Source organism: Neolamprologus brichardi, chromosome 16, assembly GCF_056152115.1.
Source record: "Neolamprologus brichardi isolate AB-2024 chromosome 16, ASM5615211v1, whole genome shotgun sequence".
In the NCBI taxonomy this organism is placed as follows: domain Eukaryota; kingdom Metazoa; phylum Chordata; class Actinopteri; order Cichliformes; family Cichlidae; genus Neolamprologus; species Neolamprologus brichardi.
In genome coordinates, this window is record NC_142119.1 from 35,517,242 (window position 1) to 35,544,097 (window position 26,856).

The 26,856-nt window shown below is 42.6% G+C and overlaps 1 protein-coding gene across 4 annotated transcripts in view; it reads right to left on the minus strand.

The window, feature by feature from the left end:
• Positions 1-25,755, minus strand: part of kalrna (kalirin RhoGEF kinase a) — a 154,513-nt gene extending 128,758 nt beyond the window's left edge. For 3 of the 4 annotated variants that reach the window (XR_015716557.1, XM_087829726.1, XM_087829728.1), the window contains exon 1: positions 25,448-25,755. Coding sequence is in view for 3 of the 4 variants with exons in the window: in XM_087829726.1 (XP_087685852.1) it covers positions 25,448-25,514 (67 nt within the window). In the remaining variant the exon portion in view is untranslated. Of the gene's footprint in view, positions 1-13,805; positions 13,846-25,447 lie in introns of those variants that run through there. The other variant, XM_087829727.1, reaches the window with a different exon arrangement.
• Positions 25,756-26,856: the final 1,101 nt, after the last annotated feature.

The following is a 26,856-nucleotide window of genomic DNA, read 5'->3' on the forward strand; positions in this document are numbered from 1 at the left end:
AGTAATGCCATAGTGATCGTTTGATATATGGACCTGCAGCGGAGTTTAGGCCCAGACACGGCTAGTGACGTCAGACTTCACGACCGGATAGCAGTGTTGCCAACTCCTCAGCAAGGAAAATCGCTATTGGTTGTCCTAAAAGTCGCTAGAAGTCGCTAAATGACGTCATCACCTAATTTGCACAATTGGTCATGCTAATGTAAGTGTAACCTACGCTGCTGGAGAGAGAAATAACATCGTGGACGAGACAAAGTGAGCAAAAAACGTCCTAAATGCATTTAGAATTTATTTAGAACTACAAATTAAATTTCTTTCAGCAATTATTGTTTTTTGTAATGTCTTTCACGTCTTTTTTTAGCGACTTTTTTTAGAAAAAAAGTCGCTAGGGGGTCTGAAAACTCGCTAAATATAGCGACAAAGTCGCTAAGTTGGCAACACTGCCGGATAGTGTATGCTTCTCTAGATGTACCAGATACATGGCAGCTCCTTCCTAGGCTGAACCTGGCTTCAACCCATCATGGTATTGCTGATCAGCTTTGTTCTTTGACAGGTTTTAGATTTACATTTCAAAAAGGCAAACGACTAAATTAGCTAAATCAACAAAAATTGCTAAAAAAAAAAAAGAAAACACCAAACAAAAACAAACAACTAACAATTGGAAATTTACTTTAATTTGCTTCATGGATAGAAAAAGACCTGCTGAAATATCCATCACACCATGCTTAGGCACACACCAACATGATTAACCAGACAGGTCAGAGGTCAAGAGGATGCCAGAAGTACCTTCCTCAAGGAAAGTCAAAGCTTGAGACAAGGAGGAACCAAATGTTAAAACATGGAACACGTGTTTCAGCTATCAGATGCAACTCCCTCTCTTTCTGGATCAGCTTTCAGTCTCCAGACAGCAGCTGTCTACAGAGAGGAAAAACTTAGACAGAGTGGTCAGACATGGAATGTGTGTGTGTGTGTGTGTGTGTGTGTGTGTGTGTGTGTGTGTGTGTGTGGCATTCAGAGGCTCCACATTCACTGGGAGAACAAACACGTTTCTAATCTGTGACTCTGTTACACACTTTGATTTATGATCATTTATTGTGATGTGGAATCACATGAATGGAACATCGTACTTACGCTTGACAAACACAGTAAAATTATCCAGGAATTAAAGACACGAGCATGCTTTAAACAGTTACCTCTGCACGGTTTGATCTGGATACAACAGACAAAGAAACAACAGGGTCGAGTTTCACATGTCAGCCGACCCTGCCTATCAGCGAGCAGGATGATCACACGCTGCTCTTTTCTGTTCAAATCCTGCCTCTACAACAGCAAATTACTCCCTAATGAATATTGGATGAGCATCAAAAGCATATAGACAGCAGGGCTCCATGTTCAGATCACTGATGCAAAGCCCAAAAAGATCAGATGATGCTTGTATCCTGAACTGGAGAGTATTGAGGATTAATATGGCCACGCTAATTCTTTCTGTTCTATAAATACTCTACAGTAAGTTCACTTACAGCCTGACACAAGTGTGTGTGTGTGTGTGTCTGTGTGTGTGAGTGTGTGTGTGTGAGTGTGTGTGTGTGTGTGTGTGAGTGTGTGTGTGTGAGTGTGTGTCTGAGTGTGTGTGTGTGTGTGAGTGTGTGAGTGTAAGTGTGTGTGTGTGTGTGTCTGAGTGTGTGTGTGTGTGTGAGTGTGTGTAAGTGTGTGTGTGTGTGTGTGTGTGTGTGTAAGTGTGTGTGTGTGTGTGTGTGAGTGTGTGTAAGTGTGTGTGAGTGTGTGTAAGTGTGTGTGTGTGTGTGTGTGAGTGTGTGTAAGTGTGTGTGTGTGTGTGTGAGTGTGTGTAAGTGTGTGTGAGTGTGTGTAAGTGTGTGTGTGTGTGTGTGAGTGTGTGTAAGTGTGTGTGTGTGTGTCTGTGTGTGTGAGTGTGTGTGAGTGTGTGTAAGTGTGTGTGTGTGTGAGTCTGAGTGTGTGTGTGTGTGTGTGTGTCTGAGTGTGTGTGTGTGTGTGTGTGTGTGTGTGTCTGTGTCTGAGTGTGTGTGTGTGTGTGTGTCTGTGTGTGTGTGTCTGAGTGTGTGTGTGTGTGTCTGAGTGTGTGTGTGTCTGTGTCTGTGTGTGTGTGTGTGTGTGTGTGTGTGTGCTCACAGGCTGGATGAGGCTTAATTAGTACTTGGTTCAAAGAAACACGGTGAAGTAAAGTCAGAAGCAGAAACTGTGTCAGTCAGAAAGGATAAAGATGAAAACAGAAAATTCAAACTGATCACAGTGAGAAACAAGAAGAACATCAGCTGCTGCCTTCAGTCAGTCTGTGTGGAAACTGTGAACACAACTTTGAAAATGAATGAAATTCAGGAAATAACTGTAGTATTCAACTGCAGCGCAACCCTATGCAAATAAACCACTCGTGGTTGTCCTGGAGTGTTTTCCAACTGTCTGTCACGCACACACACACACACACACACACACACACACACTCACACACACACACACACACACACACACACACACACACACACACACACACACACACACACACACACACACACACGATTCAGGCCAGACCACAGCACACTAATTCTTCATGTGTCTGAGAGTCTGAGAGGCTCAAAGTTCTCAAAGTTCTAGAATAGAAAAGCAGCCAATCGGTCCACAGTCGATCTACAGTCGATCCACAGTCAGTCCACAGTCGGTCCACAGTCAATCCACAGTCAGTCCACAGTCGATCCACAGTCGGTCCACAGTCAATCCACAGTCGGTCCACAGTCGGTCCACAGTCAGTCCACAGTCGGTCCACAGTCGGTCCACAGTCAGTCCACAGTCGGTCCACAGTCGGTCCACAGTCGGTCCACAGTCAGTCCACAGTCGGTCCACAGTCGGTCCACAGTCAGTCCACAGTCGGTCCACAGTCGATCCACAGTCGGTCCACAGTCGGTCCACAGTCAGTCCACAGTCGGTCCACAGTCGATCCACAGTCAGTCCACAGTCGGTCCACAGTCGATCCACAGTCGGTCCACAGTCGGTCCACTGTCAGTCCACAGTCGATCCACAGTCGGTCCACAGTCGGTCCACAGTCGGTCCACTGTCAGTCCACAGTCGATCCACAGTCGGTCCACAGTCCGTCCACAGTTGATCCACAGTCGGTCCACAGTCGGGCCACAGTCCGTCCACAGTCGGTCCACAGTCCGTCCACAGTCCGTCCACAGTCGATCCACAGTCGGTCCACAGTCGGTCCACAGTCGATCCACAGTCGGTCCACAGTCGGTCCACTGTCAGTCCACAGTCGATCCACAGTCGGTCCACAGTCAGGCCACAGTCGATCCACAGTCGGTCCACAGTCGGGCCACTGTCAGTCCACAGTCGATCCACAGTCGGTCCACAGTCCGTCCACAGTTGATCCACAGTCGGTCCACAGTCGGTCCACAGTCCGTCCACAGTCCGTCCACAGTCCGTCCACAGTCGATCCACAGTCGGTCCACAGTCGGGCCACAGTCGGTCCACAGTCAGTCCACAGTCGGTCCACAGGTCTCAGTAGCATCTACAGCATCTATAGCCCAGGACAAACCAGATTTGCATCCAGATTTCCAGGACTAGAAGATGTCATGCCGCAGAGACCTGGCATTGTATGAACAATAAACATTAAATCAAACATGCAGACACAACAAATGAGATTTCCATACCAGATCGGTTGGTCTGCAAGTTAACAATGACTGCATGTGGTACCGTTGGTGCTGTCAACAGAGTGCTGGTGGAAACTGTGGTACTGTTGGCCGAAGCCAACGAGGTGAGAGGAGGAACTCAGAATTTAGGGACTGTGATTGGTAGAGGACAGAGCTGGCTGATATGATGGAATGAAAGAAGTTAGGCAAACGATCCGATGGAAACGAGCAAAGTCAGGAGTACTGGAGGTGGATTCAAGATGCAATACCACGGCGTGGATAAGAAGAGAAATGAAGTGGGGGGAATCTCGAGTGTGAAGAGTGTTGTGGAAGTGAAGACAATCTCACAAAGATGTCAGGGCTGCACAGATTGGATGTCAGTTACCAGAGCAAGTCTGGAGTAGGATGGATGAAGGGGTAGAGATTGTTCCCAGGGAGAGAGAGATGACTGGAGTGGACAGACTGAAGGGCACAAAGGTGAATAAGGAGGTGTTGGGTAGGAGAGAAATGCAGAAGAATGGATGGTAGTAGATCTGATAGTAGAGGACAGTGACACAGTGGTCTGCAGCACGAGTGACAGACGTTTGGCTGGACTACATCAGAGTTTGTTTCCAGTGGTGATGGACAGGTTGACACTTGCCAGGCAAAGAGGAAGACCACAGAAGAGATTCATGGGGGTAGTTTGCTCACACGCAGAAGATGCTAGAGCGATAGATGCTGCGGTGAGATGGAGGCAGGTGATCTGCTGTGGTAACCTGTTAAACAACAGCCAAAAGTAGAAGACGAAGAAAGTGGGCTATAAAAGATCAATACAAAAAAGTTGTACCCCAAAAACATTTAAAACCACATTGCTCCGTTGCACTATGTCTGACCTTCCTGTCCACTTCAAGTCAAGAGGAAAAACAGTTCGTCAGCCTGGGAGCTGATGTCCTGCTTCATAAAAACAGCATTACGATGGAGTGGAAACAGGCATTCCAGGATTTCCCTCTAAGTTCCCTGGATTTGTCAAACATGCCAGAACTTTCTGTGGAATTTCAGGGCACTGGCACGTCAGTGAGTCAAATGTATTTTTCTTTTATTTGTGATCTCCACGGTCGGCCGTCTACACTCAACTTGTAACAGGAGCAATAAGTTAACATCAGCAGTTTTACGCCTCTGGCTCTGTCCTCACAGATGCATTCATGTATGTTGTAGTGTGTATATGTATGTATCACACACCATTAGATAAGAAACACAAAACTGACATATTATTATTACTATTTTGGACAAATCTGTTTTTTTAAGTAGCAACATTTTACTTCTGTTTGTCAGTTTTCAGCTGTACCAACAACAAAGATTTTTACTTGAACTCACACACAAAGCCCAAACACAGTTGTTTCTTTTAAACTAAGAGCTGTCAGTGAAGTTTTACTCCTGTGTGTTACAGGATAAGAGACGTTTGGACACAGAGGGACCAGTAAATCGCTTCAAACCCAAACCATCAACAAGTCTAAGCTGCTGAGACAACGCTTCTGTTCAACCCGTCGCACTAAATTGTTCATATCTACACGCACATGCATTTACACTCGAACCAGCAACTGGGCAAAAAGCACCTTCCATTAACCCTTTAACACCTACCATAGAACCAAGTCTGCCAGAGCTTATATTATATGTTTACATGCTGTGGAGCCATTTTTGGGAGCATTTCAAGTTGCTATACATCAATACAACCATTATAGCCCAGATTTTAATAACATGTCTGCATTAAGTGCATAGAAATTACATAAATTGCAAAAAAGTGGAATAAACTACAAAAAAATTGAAAATCGTTTTTGTTTTTTTAACATATATTTCTGGTTAGAGAAATTTAAGAGGCTTATCCCTCAAAACTGTAAATACAAAAAAGTTGCACAAAATAGTTTCCCACCACAGGAAATTTATTTTAAGTGTCTTCATAGTTTTACTTTTGAAATATACCAATTTTTATATACTGCAGGAAAAACGAAAATAAATATTATAATGCAAATTTGCAAAAAAGCAGCATATGCATCAAAATAAACTATTTCCAGCAGTGCAATATGAGTCCTAAGCATCCCAGAAACCACACAGAAAGTCATAAAGTCAAACATAACTTTTAAAAACACCAGTATAGGCTCATGAGGCCCTGATGGTAAAAAAACGACATTTCTGCGAAAATGACGTCACTTCCGGTTTCGGGCAGGTCATGGCGGACATGCGATAGTTCGCGCTGATGGACGTAGGAAGTGTTATGAACAGCTGATCGGATCGGCAAAGCGTGTTTCTGGAATATTATGTTTTTGTTGCTGCAAGTGCTTTTTATGCAGTTTTTGCAAAGTTATATGTGGAAGGAAACTGTGACCGAGGACAAGCTGATGGCATAAGATGTAAGTACAACTCCTCCGGTTTTATTTGCAAAAAAATTATTGCGCTAGCTTACGTGGTTGCAGAGCTACCGGGATTTAAAAATAGTTACGCAAAACAGAGCGTGCTGCTCTGACCGGCTTTAAAGGGTTAAACTCCTTCTTATAACAACAAAAGGAACAAAAGACTAAAACATGTATTGAAACTATGGGGAAACAGCTGATCGTGAGCTTCATCCACACAGTTTGCAGTTTGTTTGAATGTTGGTTACTAGCAGACATCCCAGGTTCTGTTGTCTCCGTAATGAATATAAAACTGTGTCGTGTGTTAATTAAATGGCATCCTGCGCTCTCATTGGTAGTTACTTCAGTTGCTCCTCTCCAAACTGAGAAAAGTGTCAATCTGAAGCACTTCAGGTTACCTGAGGTAAGTTTGCTCGTCAGTGCTTGAAGTTGCCAAATGTAATCAACTTTCTTTGATCTGTGATCACTGCGTGGGTTCAAATGACCTCCTATATGGACACACCTTTAATCAGAAGTTTGGCGACGTTCCTGTCTCAGGTGTCATGTGTTTGTCCTTGTTCTGTGAAGGGTCAGTTTTCCCTTGTGCTTTTTATTCTCAACGCTCTCCCCACAAATATTATTGTGAATGTAATGTACGTCTTTATGTCAGCTTCTATGTGGTTTAAGAGCCATTATTTCAATGTTTATTAATGATTCCTTCTAGGACTGGGCCATATTATACCGTTCATGGTAATACCGGTAACGATAGGCAACGATAAGAAAATGAAATATCGCGATAGAATATGGGTAAAACGCGCATGCGCAGTGCCGAAAAAGCACGGCGGTAACGGAGAATGAGAAGGGGGAAAGCAGATTGTTGAGTGAAATGGATCAACCAGAATTAGTTTGTAAAAATGGTGCAACTTAACTGGTTTGGTGTTTGTCCGTCAGATACACAACACAGCACATTTTTTGTAGAACATGCAAGTGGGCCGTCGTTATTGCCGTATTTGTCGGACTAAGATGCTCGTAAATCTGGAAGTAATCTGGGTCCTAAACTCCGTCCTTTAAGGTCCCAAAGTCGCTGAGAGTTAAAAACTTTCTAAATTCTTCCATCTTTAATAAAATGATCAGCGTTGCTTCTTTACCAGGTGTAACTATGAAGTTTAACATCCAGGCATCCATGAAAACAGAATTTATTACATTTAACGGAGTTAGAAGTTAGCAGGAAGTTAGCGGAAGTTAGCTCGCTAGTTACCTAAACATGATATAGCATGTTCTGACTGAGAGATTTCCGAATAAATTCAAACGTACAGCTCTGTTATCACTTCCAACATAAATGAAGACAGAAAACTAAACAGCAGTGACGTTTGTAGGGTTACTGAAGTTGGGCTAGCTGGTATATAATGATGTGCTACGTGATCGTTAGCTACACAGCTATGTTAGCATAACATAAACAGTGAAGCTGGAGGATGAACGCTAACACTTTTCCACTTGATAAAAGTTAACGTGAAAGTTCCTGATGATTAGGGACAAATGCAATCACATGGCAGGATGCTGTAAATGGACCAAACTTCAGTCAGGAGAACAACTGAGATAATCCATCCACAATACGAGGTTAGTCATTCATATACTGCAACAACACGGGAATAGAGCAGCTGTGATAGAATTCAACATTAATGAATCAATGGTACAGAAGTGGAGGAAGGAAGAAGAATGAGTTGAATAAACTTTGATTTATCTGACTGCTTTGTATAATCTCGTGCACCTTATGGTCAGAAAAATACATATTTGACTTTTTTATTTGGCACACTGCAGTTTAATGTTGCAAAGCACCTCTTTTTAACTTCAGTGGATATCATACATGGTTATGCTCAGGATATGTCAGCCCTTTTCTACTGGAAATGCCTTTTGGTTAAATTTTCAGCAAGGAATTTGCATTTGCACTGTTAAATGTTTATATAGCTTTAATGCACATAAAAAAACAGCTGCTTGTTTAAGTAAAATAAATGGAGTTTTTTTGCGCTAGTAAAGTTGTGGAGTTGTATTTTGTCTCGCAAAAATTATATCGTCAGTTATATCGTTATCGCAAATTTTCAAATATATATCGTGATAAATATATTTGGCCATATTGCCCTGCTCTAATTCCTCCTATTAGAACATCACCAAATGATCACAGTGCCAAAGGGACAACAACTATGGATTCATCTATTGAGAAATTCTGATACAAATAATTTTTCTTTTTCTTTTGCCTGTCCCGTTTGGATCTTTAGCCATCAGAATTGTTTGGGACTCACCCCCCAGTCTGTTAACCATCGGGGCTGGGGGACTGGGAGGAGGTGCTGGCTGTCAGATTGGGGTATGGGATGCGGGGCCTCCCTGCAGATAAGGAGGTGGTCTGCTTTCCTCCACCTGGACTTGTAGTCAAGACCGCCTAAACCGAGACCAAGACAAGACCAAGTCGAGACGAGACCGAGACAAAAAAGTCTTTAAGACTGAAATGACTGAAAGATTTATCAGGCTGAGTTTTGAGTTTTGCTCAAAAAAGAATGAAAATATATCACATCTGCAGGACACCTTCAACTAGTTTTTTAATTAAGCAGTAAGACAGAACAAAGTCGGGGCTGCATCAAGACACGAGGACTAAACTCCAATTCAACCAGACCCAGAACTGATCCGGAAGTAAAACAGGACTACAACAGTTCAAAATCAGGACTACTGAGGACTTAACCAAGAACAGAAATCAGAAATACATGATAGTAGCACTAAAAATCATCACAGACCTTCACTACATTTATTTTTCAATTCTACCAAAGTCCACTATTTAGATTCAGAAACGTTTATATAATTATTTATCCTTGTTGTGCAAACAAGCTGCATAACTTAATAAATGTTAACATGTGTGTCTCACCTGCTCTTCTTCTCTCTCTCTCTCCCCCTCTCTCTCTCCTCCCTCTCTCTTCCTCTCTCTCTCTCCCCCTCTCTCTCTCTCTGTGCTGACAATCAAGCCAAACACCAACATCATCAAATATACAGTTGAAACCAGATATTTACAAACTCTTCAGATAAAAACACTTTTTTAATTGTAACATCAAATCAGACTAAATGTTTATTTTTTAGATTGATAAATATAAAAACATATTTGTTATGTGCGTATGTGTATATACGTATGTATGGATAGATAGAAACATATATGTATATATATATAAAAAAAACACATGACATATAATGTAATTGCAAGGAGGTATTTCTGTAGTCTATTGATTACTAGATAGTGGAAAAGGGGTGGGATTAAATAAGCTTATGCTTCTTCCTGCTCCTTTTTGAACATGAAAGTTATTTGTAGTTGTTTTTGCTCGTTTTCTTTTTGTTTTGCTTTGTTCATTTGTCTCTTTTAATTCTATGTTGTTGTACTTTTTCAACATGTTCAAAATAAAGATAAAAAAAAACACTTTAAGAGTAAAGAGATAAATTGTCTTAATTGTAAATGGCACCAAACTGTATTCAAACTGAGCCACACTGATGGAGCTCCACAATTCTTTTCCTGGTGTTTTGTTGACATCTCTTGATTTTCCCATGTCACAGAAACAGCCTCTGTGTTTTGCCTTTAATGCATCCACAGCTGTGTCACCAATTTACTCACATGGACTCTACGAACCAATCAGAAGCTTCTTCAGCTCAGAATGGAATCGTCTGCAGTTTTCTTATTAATTAACAATAAACTTAGTGTATATGAACTCCTACATCTGATGAAAGTGATAAAAATAGAAGCTCTGTCTCTCTTTATTCTGACATTTAACTAATTCAAAAGATATTTCAATATTTATTTATCTAAAACAAAACAAGTTTACTCTAAATTGATGTTGTGCAGTAAAAAATGTTTTTGTTTTCTCCCTAAAGTGTAAATATCTGGTTTCAGCTGTGAATATACTGAACAACATACAAAGCATAACATATAAAATAACATCTACCAGAGTTTTTTCTTTGAAAGAAGCTCCTCATGTCCATCGTTGTGTTCATCAGTACACAACTGAAACCGGTTTAGAGAGTTTGTTTAGCCGTGGAGGGAAACAACTGGAAATATGAAATAAACACACATGTGAGCGAAGACTCTAAAGAAGCAGCTTTGTTGTTGTTCAGCTTTTCATTTCGCCATCTTGAAGAGCGAGTAACGTAATATGGGTCAAGTGATCAGTTTGATATCAATCTTTTGTGATTTATGTCATATTTACATTATTTGTACAGTACCAATGATTTGCTTTGGTACCTGCTCAAACTTAAGCTCTCCTCTGCCTGGCTGCGCTTCTCCTACAGCAAACTCTCAGGCAGCAGCTCCTCCCCCCTCGCTCACATGTGTAGGTGCTGTGCTCAGTCGCCCAGTGCCTGAGCTCGGATCATACGACAGTTGTCAGTCAGGCATCTAACTATGAAACAAATTACACTCCAAAAGACCCCGGGCTTCTGAAAAAATGACCCAGGCTTAAGCCCAGTAAGCCCCGCCCCCCACTCCGCCAATGGTTGACTCCAAATCTCCCGACCACTATGTCGATCTGAGAAGACAAGACCAAGACCACATAAAGACCGGTCTCGAGACATCCAACTCTACCTCCACCCCAGAGAGAGGGGTTACATCTCCTGGGTCCGGGTACGGTTTGCCCCTCTGGGGGCGGGGCTACCTAGACCTGTGATATAGATTATGTTTGGGGGTGTGAATGTGTGTAATGTGTCTATTTGTGTCTGTCTACACGTTGGGTGAGTGCCGAGTATTTGTTTGTGTATATGGGGGTGGGAATGCACGTTTGTGTCTGCGTGCGCCTGTTCGTCTGTGTCTATATGTCAGCTTGGGTCTTAGACTCCGCCTCTCTGGGAACATCTCAGGCTCTCTGAGGTATGGAGGCCTATCTCCCCTCACCACACTCCCTGCTGGTGGCTGATGCCCTCAGACGTTGGTGTGTTGGTGGTCCTTGTCGACTGACGCTGGGCGCTCATGTATGTACTGACTCACTCCTGGTGGCCGATTGGCGGGGCCTGGCGCCTGTGGCCCGGCTGGGCCCCTTCCGGGGGGTGGGGTGCCCTCAGGCACCGGTCCTCTCTGGCACAGAGCCCGCGGGCACGCCACTGCAACCCCTCTGGCCTCTGCTCCGTGGCTGCTGGGTGACCTCTCGTTTGGGGCTCTCCTCAGCTCTTCCCAGGTGGGTGGCACGGTTCCCCCCCTGGTGGTCCTCCTTGGGTCCTCGTATTCTGGGGCCTGGATCTCCTCTATTCCTGCTTCATGCCCTGGGGGACGGGGCTATGGCTCCCCACACTCCCTAGCAGATCGTTACATGGAGAAACCTTTGGAATACAAGCGTGCTGATCCACACAGGAGTACACACAGGTGTACACACAGGTGTGCACAGACACAAACTACACCTTTCTTGGCTGCTGCCTCAAAGCACACTGTGCGCTGTTGATCTTGCGTGCTGCACAATAACATGTAATATTTAGTATCTACTGTTATTTACTGTTAGCTAGTTTATTGTGATGGTGTTGTATTTATTATGTTGCTCTTTTTTGTTTGTTTTCTCTTCTGTTTTTTTCTTTTCTCTATACAGATGATCCAGTTGTTTTGTTTGTTTTTCTTTCTTCCCCCCTTTCTCACCGTCTCTTCTCTCCTCTATTTTTCTTTCGCTCCCTCTCTTTCTTTCATTCTTCCTCCCTGTCCTATCCCCCAGTCATGTCTGTCCCGTTTGTAACAAACAAAAATAAAATAAAATAAATGCATAATTATAATAAAGGTCAATCAAATGGACCAATATGGCGAGGCCATGATGATGCACTTGCTAAAGTAAATCCACTTGGCATCTTTCTTCCATCTAACCAGACGACAGCAACGTCACTTTATTTTCCCCTTCTTTGCTTTTCCATTTAAAAAGAGGCTCAAAACTCAAATATTCATTCAAATTAAAAAATTACCAACTTTGTGTTTAAAAAATTGTAAACACACAGAATGAAAGAAATGTTGGACACTAGAAAGAGCCCAACAATGACAAAACACAACAGATGAACACTGACCACTGACATCAGCTCATGTGCAGAGACGGACGTTTTATTCCCAGTGACAGAAGCAGAACAGAAAAGCTACAAATGTAACCAACGCAGAAATAATGTTTCTTATTTTTGTTTCAAATGTAACAAATCTTTATTCGGCTGGGAGAATCTTTTGCTATTGTTACTTTTATCATAGTAATCTGATTATTTTCTCCTGCTTTACATGTTTTTAAGTTTTCAGCTTATTAAGTCAAGAATATAACTATTGATTATAAAATGATCAATTGCATTTGGACAGTAAATAAAATGCCAGAAAGTAAAATACAGAAGACAAAATGATGTCGCAGATTTGTCAGGTAAACAAAGAATACAAATAAAAAGCACAGAAAAGTGTCAAGCACTCAAAGTACTGCATACCACATGGAGACACCCCGCTCTGAGCTACAGCCAGCTGAGACATCACAAATCAGCGTGCTGGGCTTTTTTCTCTTAATGAAATAATCAGTTAAGGAAAAATGACTGATCTGTAAAAGATGGTGAGCATAGAATCAGTTGATGTGTTGTTATACTTCTTTAAATGGAGGGAAAACGTTCATTCAATAAGCAATGAAGACAGCTCAGTAACATTGTGCATGGCTTTGATTGACTTTCTCTGGATTTTTACCTGTTTGCTGACCGCTCAGCTCCAGGATAGACGCCTCTGAGTTAGTCCTGACAGGGACTAGAAAGAGAGAGCAGATTTCTCCTGTTTTGGCTTCCTGTTAAATCCAGAATTCAAAATCCTGCTCCTCACATACAAGGTCTTAAATAATCAGGCCCCATCTTATCTTAATGACCTTGTAGTACCATATCACCCTATTAGAGCACTTCGCTCTCGCTCTGCAGGCCTACTTGTTGTTCCTAGAGTATTTAAAAGTAGAATGGGAGGCAGAGCCTTCAGTTTTCAGGCCCCTCTTCTGTGGAACCAGCTTCCAGTTTGGATTCGGGAGACAGACACTATCTCTACTTTCAAGATTAGGCTTCAAACTTTCCTTTTTGCTAAAGCATATAGTTAGGGCTGGACCAGGTGACCCTGAATCCTCCCTTAGTTATGCTGCAATAGATGTAGGCTGCCGGGGATTCCCATGATGCATTGAGTTTTTCCTTTCCAGTCACCTTTCTCACTCACTATGTGTTAACAGACCTCTCTGTATTGAATCATATCTGTTATTAACCTCTGTCTCTCTTCCACAGCATGTCTTTATCCTGTCTTCCTTCTCTCACCCCAACCAATCACAGCAGATGGCCCCGCCCCTCCCTGAGCCTGGTTCTGCTGGAGGTTTCTTCCTGTTAAAAGGGAGTTTTTCCTTCCCACTGTCGCCAAAGTGCTGCTCATAGGGGGTCATATGATTGTTGGGTTTTTCTCTGTATCTATGAAGCGCCTTGAGGCGACTTTTGTTGTGATTTGGCGCTATATAAATAAAATTGAATTGAATTGAATTGAATAACACTGTCAACCTTATGTCGCAGGTTTATCAGAGAAACTGAGAATTTTCTCCAAGCATGACATCCAAGTACATTGATCTCTGACATCCCATAGACTAAACTCCCAAACACATTAAACTACATAGGATGAAACCAAACAGCCACTCCACAAATGTACGGTACAACTTAGAAGAGCCACGTCAACAGGACAAATCTCTGCTGGACAAATCCCACTCTCTGAAGAATGCCAATGTTTAAATGCATAAAAAAGGAGAATAAGACCCCAACTTACAGCAGCTTTCTGCAGTCAAATACATTCTGGATTCAGGCCGTCTGTCTGTAGGCTACAGAACTTTCTATTTTCTATAATGATATTATAGAAACGATCTTAACAGCCTGTCAGTGGCTTTTAGCAGCTCTGTTCTAGTCTGTCAGTCATGATAACAGCTTCCTTTCTCTGACTCACACACACACACACACACACTGACAAAGGCAAATACCTGCTCACACAATCTATTAGCTGGCACTACTAATCAGCTTGTAACACACACACACTCACACACAGACTCACATACATGTCTATAAAATGTCTCTGTGATTGATTACAGTCCAAACGGAGGCTCATTACACTAACACACTAACACACTAACACATGCACGCACCATATGGCTGCAGCTGTCCAAAGACTAGAAAGCTTTTAAAGGAGGGAGGAGACAAAAGGAGAAGGGGGAGGAGAGGAAATCCTTCCTTTGTATTTATCTATTTAACACCCCCTCTCTCCCTCTTCCTCTCACCCTTTGCTTTGCGTGTCCCCTGGTGAGTAATAAGAGCTAATCCAGTTAAGCTGCATCTCCTTCCCCTCTCTCTGTTTCTGACTGTCTGTCCAACACACACACACACACACACACACACACACACACACACACTTCATTTTCACACCCATCTGCCACTGTACTTGACACTGGGTGTGCGAGTGGAAGACAATGAGAGATGGAGGAAGGGAAGGAGGGAATCCCTAACTCTCTCCTCAGGAGCGTCTTATTGTTCCCAATGAAAGTGGCATACACCCCACCCCCACCCTGACACACACACACACACACACACACACTCTTCAATAATAGATACGTAGCTCCTCCTCCCAGGTTTCCTCACCATGACTCAGGACTGAGGTCTCACTTAAAGAAACAGGACACTCCACTCGCTGTAAATCTCAAAGAAAAGAAATTGTTGGCATAAGATCAATAAGGAAAACACAACAAAGGTCAGTATGTCAGTGTTGTTACGGTTCAGCACGAGCTCAAGGGAAGGCTTGGTATGCTGAAAAAGGAAGTCGGGGTTCCCACAGTGTAATGAGTCAGTCATTAACAACCAGTGGAACTAGATTTCATGTCTTTGAGATGCCAAATGATGAGCTACTGTGGCTCAAACTGCCAAAACGCTGGTTATGATAGAAAGGTGTCCAAATACATGGTTCATCAAATGTTGCTGTGTATGGGGCTGCATAGACGCAGACTAGTCAGGCTGAGCCCTGTTCACCGCTGCAAGATCCTGCATTAGACACAGGTATCCCAACTGGATCAGGAAGGAGTGGGATAAGGTGGCCTGTCTGAGGAATCACGCTTTCTTTACATCATCAAGGTGTGTGCCTGGAGTGTAGCTGCAGAATACCTGGCACAGAGACAAGCTGTGTAATGTTTTGGGCAATGCTCTACCATCAATTTAGATGTTACTTTGACATTTCATGGGAATGGTATTCCCTGATGGATACCAACAGGATAATGTTCCCTGCCACAAAGCAAAAACAGTTCAGGAATGGTTGAAGGTGTGACCTGGCAGTGAAATTCCCCGGATCTTAATCCAGTTGAGCAGCTGTGGGATGTGCTGGACACACAAGCTCATCCTAGACAAGGCTTTTGTCCCGTCTTCCTTCTCTCACCCCAACCAATCACAGCAGATGGCCCCGCCCCTCCCTGAGCCTGGTTCTGCTGGAGGTTTCTTCCTGTTAAAAGGGAGTTTTTCCTTCCCACTGTCACCAAAGTGCTGCTCATAGGGGGTCATATGATTGTTGGGTTTTTCTCTGTATCTATGAAGCGCCTTGAGGCAACTTTTGTTGTGATTTGGCGCTTTATAAATAAAATTGAATTGAATTGAATTGAATTGAATTAATGGTGCCAAATAACACGCTGGGATTATTCTTACTAAGGTTTATAAGATCGTTGAGATAAGAAGATCTAGCCTCTTTCACTTTCTCACTGTAGGAATGGATGACGTGTGATCTTCCATAATCGTTCTGCTCTTCCACACTGAAGATATTTAAGAAGTGTGAACAAGAAACAACAGAGCAATGGCTAATTTTGTCCTTATTTGTCCTTTCCACAGATCAGGACAAGTACTGCTATCAGAAGAAGATGGAAAATGAACGGAAGAAAAAACTCAGTAAACTCAGAGCTGATTGAAACAGCAGCCCTGACATCAGGCTGCCAAACACTGAGCATAAACTCTGACCCCTCTCAAAGTGCTTATAGTCAAGGTTCACCTGGCTCTAAGCTTCCTTCACCCATGTAATGTATCTGTTTGCAGACCACACACACACACACACACACACACACACACACACACACACACACACACACACACACACACACACACACACTGTGTCTTTTCATTCTTAAATTTGTTACGGATCACAAACATCTATTATAACTGTTACAAAGTTACAGCTTAGCGTTAGCCCTTTAAGGTTATGTGTGTAGCTTTAGCTCACTGGGTGAGCAGGCGCCCACGTGCCACATGGCAGCAGGGTGGCAGGTTTGAGTCTGACCCGCGGCATTTTGTTGTCCAATAAAGGCAAAATGCCAAAAAAGAGTATTTTAAAAAGTAAACGAGCTGATTAGTGGTCTGATATTATTAAGGTAGTTGCTAGTAATAATACCACAGCATAAGAGCCTGAAATAGACAGCATCAGTTATGCCCATCTATAATGTTAAACAGTTTGTAGTGTAGTGGCGTGGTTTATTATGGCTTGGTGGCGGCTCCACAGTTATCACTGATGACATCACTGTTAGGCAACAAGTGGAAATGATCATGACGCACAAACTGTGAAGCGTGTCTATTAAAACAAAGAAACGTCCCGTTTCCTGGCGTTACACACAATCCTGTGTGTAGCTCAACACTGAAAGGAACCATCTTGGTACTGAGCAATTGTGCTTAAATGAATAATTTACTGAGCTGCTCTCAAGGAGCAGACCAGTAAACTAGCGAAGTCACACTGGGAAAGCTGAGGGAAGCGTGTGGCTACGAGGTGACAAAGCTAACCGCTGCTACATTATGCTATCTGTGATCTTATTGAAATTTCCGAGTGAACTTTGTTTGGAGCAGCTGCCACCCTTTATCGTTTCTAAACGTCTCCATGGCTACAGACGTTACTCGTGGCTTTCAACAGATTAGCTGAGAAAATGAACTCTAATTAGCTTCTCATGCAGACAAGTGCTCGCTCGACTCCTCGCTTCTGGAATATGAGGAGCGTAGTGGGAATCGGTCTGTGTGAATAGGTAGAGTGTGTCAGCATGAAGAAACAGAACGGCGTAGCTACAGAAGCTGGTCTTCATGCTTAATGTGTTTGTAAAACAAAGAGCAGAATGACGTCACAAGTTCTGCTGTTGTGTTAATAAATTCATACAAAGTTGCTATTATTCTGGTAGCATAGCAACAGTAGCAGCTATTGAGAGACAGCTGGCGTCAGATATCTGATAAACACTCTGCTCTCTGATTGCGTGTGTGTAGGTATGAATGCATCTGTGCTACTTCCTGTTTCCGTCTGATAATTGAGCATCCTATTTATAAACTGCTGATTAGCATAACGTTCCCCTGACTGTACGGCTGTGCGTCAGAGTGTCAAAGATTCTTAATTCTTCAAAATATTATTTTCTTTTTGCCCAGATACAAAGTTTAAGTCTCACAAAAAACTATTTTCAAGCTATTTTCATATATGATCTTTTTCTCTGTAAAAGCTGATGAATAGAAAAGCACCACAACACAACAGTGTTGAAGCATGGCATGGTGGAAGTAACCATGAGACAATGAAGACTTCAATAGAAAATTAAACACACAGGACAAATAATCTGCGATGAAGCAATTCTATTGGAGAAAGCAGAAGAAGCTGAGAGCCACATGGAGCAGGTAGAGGGGCTGCAGAGGGTCAAGCAAGACAACCTTCCTGATAGAGTCAAGAAGAAACAGCACATGTATTTTTGGAGCAGAGGAGGGGAGGTGGGAAACTTGGTGCTACAGTTCATTGAGACTTTCTTGAGCACTGAGCTCCAGCTACCACAGGACCCTGACCTAAAAATAAAATACCTCATGGTTTGTCCCCAGCAGTGTTGGTCAAGTTACTTGAAAAAAGTAATCAGTAATTAATTACTGATTACTTCCCCAAAAAAGTAATCCCATTACTTTACTGATTACTTATTTTCAAAAGTAATTAATTACTTAGTTACTTAGTTACTTAATTACTTTTTAAAAACATGACTTACAACCTGAATAGGCGATAAAGCGATAGATCTTTCAGCCCAATTCTACTTTTTCTACATAATCCATCATACAAAATGTAATCAAATGGAAAAGTCTCTTTTTAAAACTTGTTTTGTTAGTTTTAATCTTTTAACTTTATGCATGAAGCAAAATTTTAATTATATGCACCATTCTCTGACTGGAAGAAATTAGTTTAACATTTAAACCTATTTTCTGCACATTCCAGCACATAATATATATATATATATATATATATATATATAATTTTTTTTTTTTTTTTGTGTTTACAAAAAAATAAATAAAGTCAAAGACTAGCGGTCCTTTTGCTCTATTTTCACCTGTAAAGCAGGAGTAGGGTAGGCGGAGGTTTATCCTGGTGCAGGTGTGCCGCAGCGGTCAGTGGAAGGATACGGCAGTTTCTCTGTGAGTTTCCTATTACGTCGTAGCGCACTCGGTGCTTGCTTGGAAGTTTAGGGGGTTTTTTTCGCTGTAAAAAGAAGTTTTCTTCCCACGCACAAGGGACACTAATGTTTTTGTCACTTTTTACGGAATCAAACTCAAAGTAAGGTCAGTACTTCCACGCTTTAAACGCTGCACGCTCATACTCTCTCCCGCACTCGATATATGATCCATTGTTGATCTGCACACAGCTGTTGTCACAAACGTGGCACTCGCTTACCTCACTGTCATGAGACATTCTCACAAGAAAATCACGGTTTTAGTAACGCAGTAACGCAGCGTTCCTACGGGAAAGTAACGGTAATCTAATTACCGTTTTTGCAATAGTAATCCCTTACTTTACTCGTTACTTGAAAAAAGTAATCGGATTACAGTAACGCGTTACAAGTAACGCGTTACTGCCCATCTCTGGTCCCCAGTAAACAAACCAGTGCTCCCCCAAGAACACTGTTAACCTTCAAGAGCTTACAGCCAAACACATTCAATTCAATTCAATTCAGTTTTATTTATATAGCGCCAAATCACAACAAAAGTCGCCTCAAGGCGCTTCATAGATACAGAGAAAAACCCAACAATCATATGACCCCCTATGAGCAGCACTTTGGCGACAGTGGGAAGGAAAAACTCCCTTTTAACAGGAAGAAACCTCCAACAGAACCAGGCTCAGGGAGGGGCGGGGCCATCTGCTGTGATTGGTTGGGGTGAGAGAAGGAAGACAGGATAAAAGACATGCTGTGGAAGAGAGACAGAGGTTAATAACAGACATGGTTCTGAAAGAAGCTTGGAATAAGGAGAAGATTCACGTGGGCAACTTCAGCTGCGACTGCAAATCCCAAACTGTAGAAGACAGCAGAGAACGCTCTGTAACAGGATCTGTTTCCAAATGCTGTGAAAAAATATGCACCAGTGCACAGGAAGCATGCAAAGAGCTGGAAGACGTGGAGTCCAGGTCAAGGAGCCACCGACGACTACACAAACAGAGAAGACCTCGAACGGCCACTTTGACTTCCTCTTCTCTTAACTTTGACGTGTTTAAGGAAACGTGAGGCAGGAAAAGTAGGACCGTCGTAGTCACAGCTTGGATTGGCTCGTCACAGCTGTCAGAAAGTGATAGACAATCATTGACGAGCATGTTTCATTTTGTACTTAACTAACTCGTTACTTAACTGAGTTCACTCAGAGTAAAGGGCTGCTCGTTAGGAAGACTTTTATGTAATGATTCACCTGAATAACATAAATAAAGGAGGCCTAATATTAGTATCCGAAACAACAAATTAGCTATAAAAGAAATCAAAGGTGGCATTAGGGAGAGTGGACAATATGTCCAAGTCTTGTGTGGGATACAGACAAAGAGAAAAGAGCGTACACAGGAAGGTGAGGAGAGCAAAATATGACAAGCTGGTGAAAACATTAAGCAAAGTCACGAAAAAAAAGAGAAATTTAAAACAAATACTGGATTTTGAAACTGAGATTTGATCAAGATCCCAACACAGACCAACAAGTAAGATTAGAGATCCTTTATTTAATCCATGAACCACAGGAAGTCGAATAAATCTTCAAAGATTATTCTGAAACATTATGAAGACAGCATTAAACACTTGTCACGTCCATCAGACCTCCCATCGATAGCATAGGAACAAAACAAAGGACCGGTTATGATTATTACCCCATTATGAGGAAAGAAGAGCTCCAAAATCCCAGTTCTGTCCATTAACTTTACACCCTACAAGGTTATCAGACAGAAATATAAAGTGAAGTGAATCTAAATCAATACAATGCCCGAGTATCCTGATCACCCAAAAACTGAACTGAAATAAACTTCAAGTGAGTAAACAGAAATAAGCAGGTGGGAACTCTGTCGTTGTTTACAGGGAGGAGATGATGTCTTTGGGCAGGAGGCAGACCTGGGGTCACATTTAAAACACAGTGGGTTAGCTTTGCCTAATTTCACAGTTTACACCCCAACCGGTCGCAGCAGATGGCCCCGCCCCTCCCTGAGCCTGGTTCTGCTGGAGGTTTCTTCCTGTTAAAAGGGAGTTTTTCCTTCCCACTGTCGCCAAAGTGCTGCTCATAGGGGGTCATATGATTGTTGGGTTTTTCTCTGTATCTATGAAGCGCCTTGAGGCGACTTTTGTTGTGATTTGGCGCTATATAAATAAAACTGAATTGAATTGAATTATTATGCTGCCCAAACGAGACACGTGGCCTGCTGATGCTCTCCAAAGTATACGACTAGATGGAACGATAAGAAACGACATTTGGGAAAGGCTCAACCTCACACAAGATTAAATCGGAAAACCTGTGAGACCCAAAAGAGAGTCAGAGTGATTGGCACGTAGGAGACACAGCAATCATCAGATCATTACAAATGATGGAGACAATTTGGACAGAATCACCTGATCTGCCTCCTTATCACACTGCACAGGGAAACTATTAGGTAGAGACAGTGTGGGCGGACGTCAGGCGCTCTCACCTTCTTTGGTCATTTACAAAACTACAAAGACTCCGGGACAATGTTCTCTTAGAGGATGTGTTTAGCTTCATGTGTACTAGTACATATGCTTCATGGAAAAATGGATTCATTCCTTGAGAACTCATTTTCGTCACAAACACAGTCACACAGGACAACAGGCAGCGAAACGCTTTTTCCAACCAGATACAAGAAAAGACTAAAGTTAAAAATCACATTTAAAACCTGTGAACAGTCAAAAACAATCACGAGGTATTTTATTAAAGTACATTATTTTGTTATGTATAGAGTCGATTTTCTCCTCCTTGTTTTGTTTCCTTTCCAAAGGAAAAATGAATAAATAAAACCTTCAATAAGTAACAGAAATTAACCACTTTTCACTTTTTGCTAATAATTTTGATGATCTCCAAATAGGAAGAGTTGCTAACTGGGCTAATTATCTCCATAATTATATTTCCTGTGTGGTTCGTGACACATAATAGTACAATTATATTACAATTATTATTATACAATAATATAATGGTGCTTCGTGGGTAATATTAGAAACTATATTTGGTCTTTACATGAATGATGTTAACGTGAGAGCAGATGAATATGTAATCTGACGTCAGTATTGATGTTTGCAAACAAAGCAGTCGTGTTTGTGCTATTGCAGTTATCCCCGTGAGAACCTGTGCGCCCTGCAGCTCAGCCTGCCGATGATAGGCTCCAGCCCCCCGGCAACCCTGAGGTGTAACGTTACACAACAGTGTAACATGTTAGCTAACGTGTTAGCTGTAACGTGTAACGTACACGTTACACTGTAACCGTGTAACCGTTACAGTGTAACGTGTAACCGTTACACTGTAACCGTTACACGTGGTTACACTGTAACGTGTAACCGTTACACGGTTACAGTGTAACGGAACGGATGGACGGATGGACGGATGGACGGATGGACGGATGGACGGATGGACGGATGGACGAGTGCAGATGCAGCAAAGCCTCACATCACATTTTTCATATTTCATCACAACCTGGATTCAGACAAACGGTGCATCAGTGCAGCTGCACACTTTATAACAACACAAGCACTTACACTGTTTGTAATATGACTGGAAACTGTGTTGAACTTTCCCACTGGTGGATAATCATTCTCACTGTGGAGTGGTTTGGAAGTGACCGCACGAGCCCTCCCTGACTGATGGGCAGTAGCCGGCTGTTGTTCACCCTCTTAGTAAACTTTTATTTTTGTTTCCATTTTTGATGTAATCTGTCATTTGTTGTAAGAACTGGTCGTGTCAGGTGATTTTATTAAGTCTTGATACATAAAAACAGAATTTATTGAGGGTTAGTTTCATACTGTTCCCTCGTTCAATAAACTAAACAAAGAAAGGCTGTAGAGTCACCATCCGGCTCACATGTCTGACAGTCGACTGAATCCAGCTCCACAAGACGAAGCCATCATGGATGCAAAGGACATTTTAGACACGCCAGGTTCAAATTTCTTGTTTTTTAGAGACGGAAACATGATGTACGAGCAGTTTACTGGTAGAATAATAAGTGGAACTGGTTTTAGAAATGAAGTGGAGCAGAGCCATCTCTGACTTCGTCCTTGTCAGTCTAACATTTGATCACCTACACCAGCGGTCTCCAACCTTTTTTGCGCCACGGACCGGTTTATGCCCGACAATATTTTCATGGACCGGCCTTTAAGATGTCGCAGATAAATACAACAAAATAAAACTAGTACTGGTACCGAAAAAAGAAGATTTATTCATAACACACGTGAAAAGACCCAGGAAAACCGAGTTAACGATAAAAATGATAACAAAATAACGCCGAAAACTGATAAAAACCCTGAAAACCAAACATTTCACACCTGAGCCTCAACTCTCGCGGCCCGGTACCAAACGACTCACGGACCGGTACCGGTCCGAGGCCCGGGGGTTGGGGACCGCTGGCCTACAGGACAAAGATCTTCACAACTGTTCAGACACAGAGATGCAGTTTAGCCCAAATACATGTTTTTTTTATTGCTCACAAAAGAAAGGATGACTACGCTCTGATGTTTAAATAGTAAAAGATAAATGAGCATCTAATCAGGTTTAACTTTGTTGAGAAGTTAAAACTGAGAAACCAATTTTTTAATTTTCCCCAAACTATTCCAGAAACGAGCCAATAAGGATCAGCGAGAGAACCTCAACATCATGAAGAAGAAGGTTGTTCTGCCTGTGACCATTTACACTTCAGAACACAACACGCTGTATTATTATTTTTATTAACCTCTGTCTCTCTTCCACAGCATGTCTTTATCCTGTCTTCCTTCTCTCACCCCAACCAATCACAGCAGATGGCCCCGCCCCTCCCTGAGCCTGGTTCTGCTGGAGGTTTCTTCCTGTTAAAAGGGAGTTTTTCCTTCCCACTGTCGCCAAAGTGCTGCTCATAGGGGGTCATATGATTGTTGGGTTTTTCTCTGTATCTATGAAGCGCCTTGAGGAGACTTTTGTTGTGATTTGGCGCTATATAAATAAAATTGAATTGAATTGAATTGAATTATTATAGAAACAGGGATTTGAATCCAACACTGAAAACACCAGGGCATTAGAAACAGCAGCTACTCAGTTTGTCAGCATTCATGCAAAAACCCGAAACATCCAGAGTCCCAAACTCCTAAATTACACAATAAACTGTTTTGGTGTTTTTAGATTTTTACATCAGCCTCTTGTGTCGCCATGTGAGAAACGACACGTTGTGCTGTACAGCAGCGTCCTCCGTGGCTATGATGACTATGGCAAATAGCTATGGATAATACAGAAAGCGGCATAGTGCCTCTGGGGACTCCGGTGCTCAGAGGGAGGATGGAGGATATGTACTTGCTCAGCCTGACAGTCTGAGGGCAGATGGTGGGAAAATCTAATATCCAGTGATGTATGGAGGGGGTCAGCCAGGAGTTTCATTGGCATGCTGAACAGTCGCGCTCTGACATACGTGTTGGTCTCGGTAAATAAGGCCAGTGTTGCCGCACAGCTGGCACCTTTACATGACTTCTTCTCTTGGTACCAAAACTGGTGTTGATGGGTTCATTAGTGCACCCCAGCATGTGTGTCACATCCCAGTGTGGGAAACTGTGTCACACACCTGAAGCCACACAGCACTGTGCAAAAGTCTCAGCCAGCCCTCAGTTTACTTCCAAGACTTTCATTTGATAAAGTGGTCCGGAGCAATTATTGTCCGGGCTTTACGGATGTCTTTCAAACGTTTTCTTCGGACAGTCGCTCACAAGAATCCCATAATTGATTCCCATTTCTTTAATTGAATCTATAAAATATTCCAAAGATAACCCACAAACTGCACACCAGGCAGATACAAAGGAAACAGTAATGTGCACTTCTAAAACAATCAGCTGGATTTAGTTCAGGTGCAGGAGAAGGAAAACTGTGGAGCGACACAGCTTTTCAGGAGCATTGGTTGGATTTCTATTGCATTAAAGGACAGGAGCTCTATAGTAAATGCATCATACTGCTAACAGAAATTCAGCTCTTTGTGAGATTCTCCACAAACAGCGTGCTAAGCGCCTTGTTGCGATTTGTTTGGTATATAAATAAAACCGAGTTCATGCAAAGCTAGCCGAGAAATTCAGAGTGATGAAAGCTGAGTCCAAACCCAGCAACCAGCACCTGAACTTTACCAGGTAACCAATGCAGCCTGGTCTCAATAGAAACGCCTCCGTCAACAAGTCCTTCTTAAGGAAAAGAAACAGGAAGAAAAGACTCATGAAGGTTTAAATGCAGCGTGTTCGGCGTTGTGTCTAACAACTAACTGTAAAACACGATGGAGGGTTTGGAGCTGCAGTTCAGCCGGTGGTGTTGGAGATCTCGTCAAAGCTGAGCAGAGATCAGTAGCATCACATCTGGATCCACTGATAATCAGAGGTGGCCGTGGTGTTCTGCTAATATCTGCTTCAGCCTTTACGTCATAAAAGATCCCAGAAATGATCTGCTGTCTCCTTTTTTAATCTTAAAAACACTTTGCAAGTATATTGTAATGAGCTGTCTCCATGATGACAGGATGTGCTCCTCTTGCAGACCAGTTATTTGGACTCTTGGTCCTTCTGTCCATGCATCAGCACAAACACACAAACTGCCATTTGTAGCATGCTGGACATTTTTCCCTGAGCCTTTCAGCTGCTGATCTGATGTGATCCCACCATGATTCTTCCTTCTTTTGTGGACCAACAGCATCAGCTAACACACTCACACACACGGAAACCAACATGACACCGTAGATCCGCGTAAAAGCCTCAAACAGCAACATTTCTCCTTATTTGAAGCAGAATGTTTGCAGCTGCTAGTGCAGCTTCCAGCTGATTTTCTGCACATTTCTCGCTCTCTCGCTTTCGTGCGCTTGCTCGGGCGGCTCTGGCTCGAATTGATCTCGGGTGTGATGCTTTTGTCTTAGATTTTGGAGAGATCAGCTCCGATCGCTCTTCCTACCTGTTTTGTAGAAGGCATCAGTGTCGGGGTCGCTGGGCGCCTCCTCGGCCGCTTCTGCTGGGTTCATACCGGAATCCGTTTTACTATCCAGTGACAAAGAAAGACGGGAATAAAGCCCACGGCTCGGGAAAGATCCTCGCGTCTTTATTCCTCACATGTCCTTCGCTTAGCTCGCCCTCCCTCCATCACCCGCTGTGGTTTGCTTTCTTTTTGTCGCCCTCTCGGTTTGTTTGGTGTTCAGGGTAGGCTTCGTTTCTCTCTATTGTTCCCGGTCCAACCTCCCTCTCTGCTTCTGTCCGCCAGGGTCTCTCTGCCTCCCTCCCTCTCCCCGTACGTCCCCTCCCTCCCTCTGTCTCTCCAGTTCAGTTCATTGACCTTTATTAGCGGGTTCGTCTATAAATCAAAAATCACATTTTCACTAGTTTCCAAATAGCAGTGCGATGGTGATGCAGTAGTTCTAAACATATATGCTGCATTTGATATTATATAGATGGAGCAGGAGGAGGCGTGCACTGTGCACAAGCAGGGCGAGGGGTCGAAGTAATGGGCCACCCGCTGCACCTCCAAATCAGCAATGAGCCAGCGGTGACCACTGTGGACCATTTCTAGCCTTAATGGCCAGTTTGAGCATTGATCCAGGCAATCACGTGTTTACTAGCGGCGCATCGTTGCATTGGCTGTCACTGACAGGAGAAGCAACTTCCCACCATAAATCTGACGCCACCCTCGTGGATGTGGATGTGTCAGACTCTTGTTGCATGCGTTGTCTGCCTCCCCCTCCATCATCAGTTATATTTCACACCCTGTCTTCTGTTTGAATGTTCACAAACTTAAAAACACGTTTCTTTCTAAGTGATGAAATCAACAGCAGTATGTATATTTCTGATATATTTCTACTAGGGATGCAACGATACCAATTTTTTCAAACCGATACTTGGATCTGAGTACTTGCCGATACAGAGTACAAAAACCGATACTTCTACCACACACACACACACACACACACAAATACAATGAATTGGAAGACAGGTTTTATTTTATTCTCTGCCGATAAAAAAATAAAATCTTAATAAAAATGACCACAAAAAAATTCAAGTGAAAAATAAGCACTTCTGTTAAATTATTGCAGAGTCTCCACATTGTAATTTAACAAAATATCACTGAACTATTGGCACTGTCTCGAGCTTTCAGAATAATAAATAAACACTTCTGTTTGGAATAAAATAAATACAGATTTAGTATCGGTTCATGGTTTCGGTTAACTTTTACGAGTATGAGTACACTCACATTTTACAGTATCGACCCCGATACCCGATACCAGTATCGGTATCGGGGCATCCCTAATTTCTACAATTCTTCCATGAACAAAATTATTTGGGCTAAATTTCATTAGACTCCAGACAATGGAG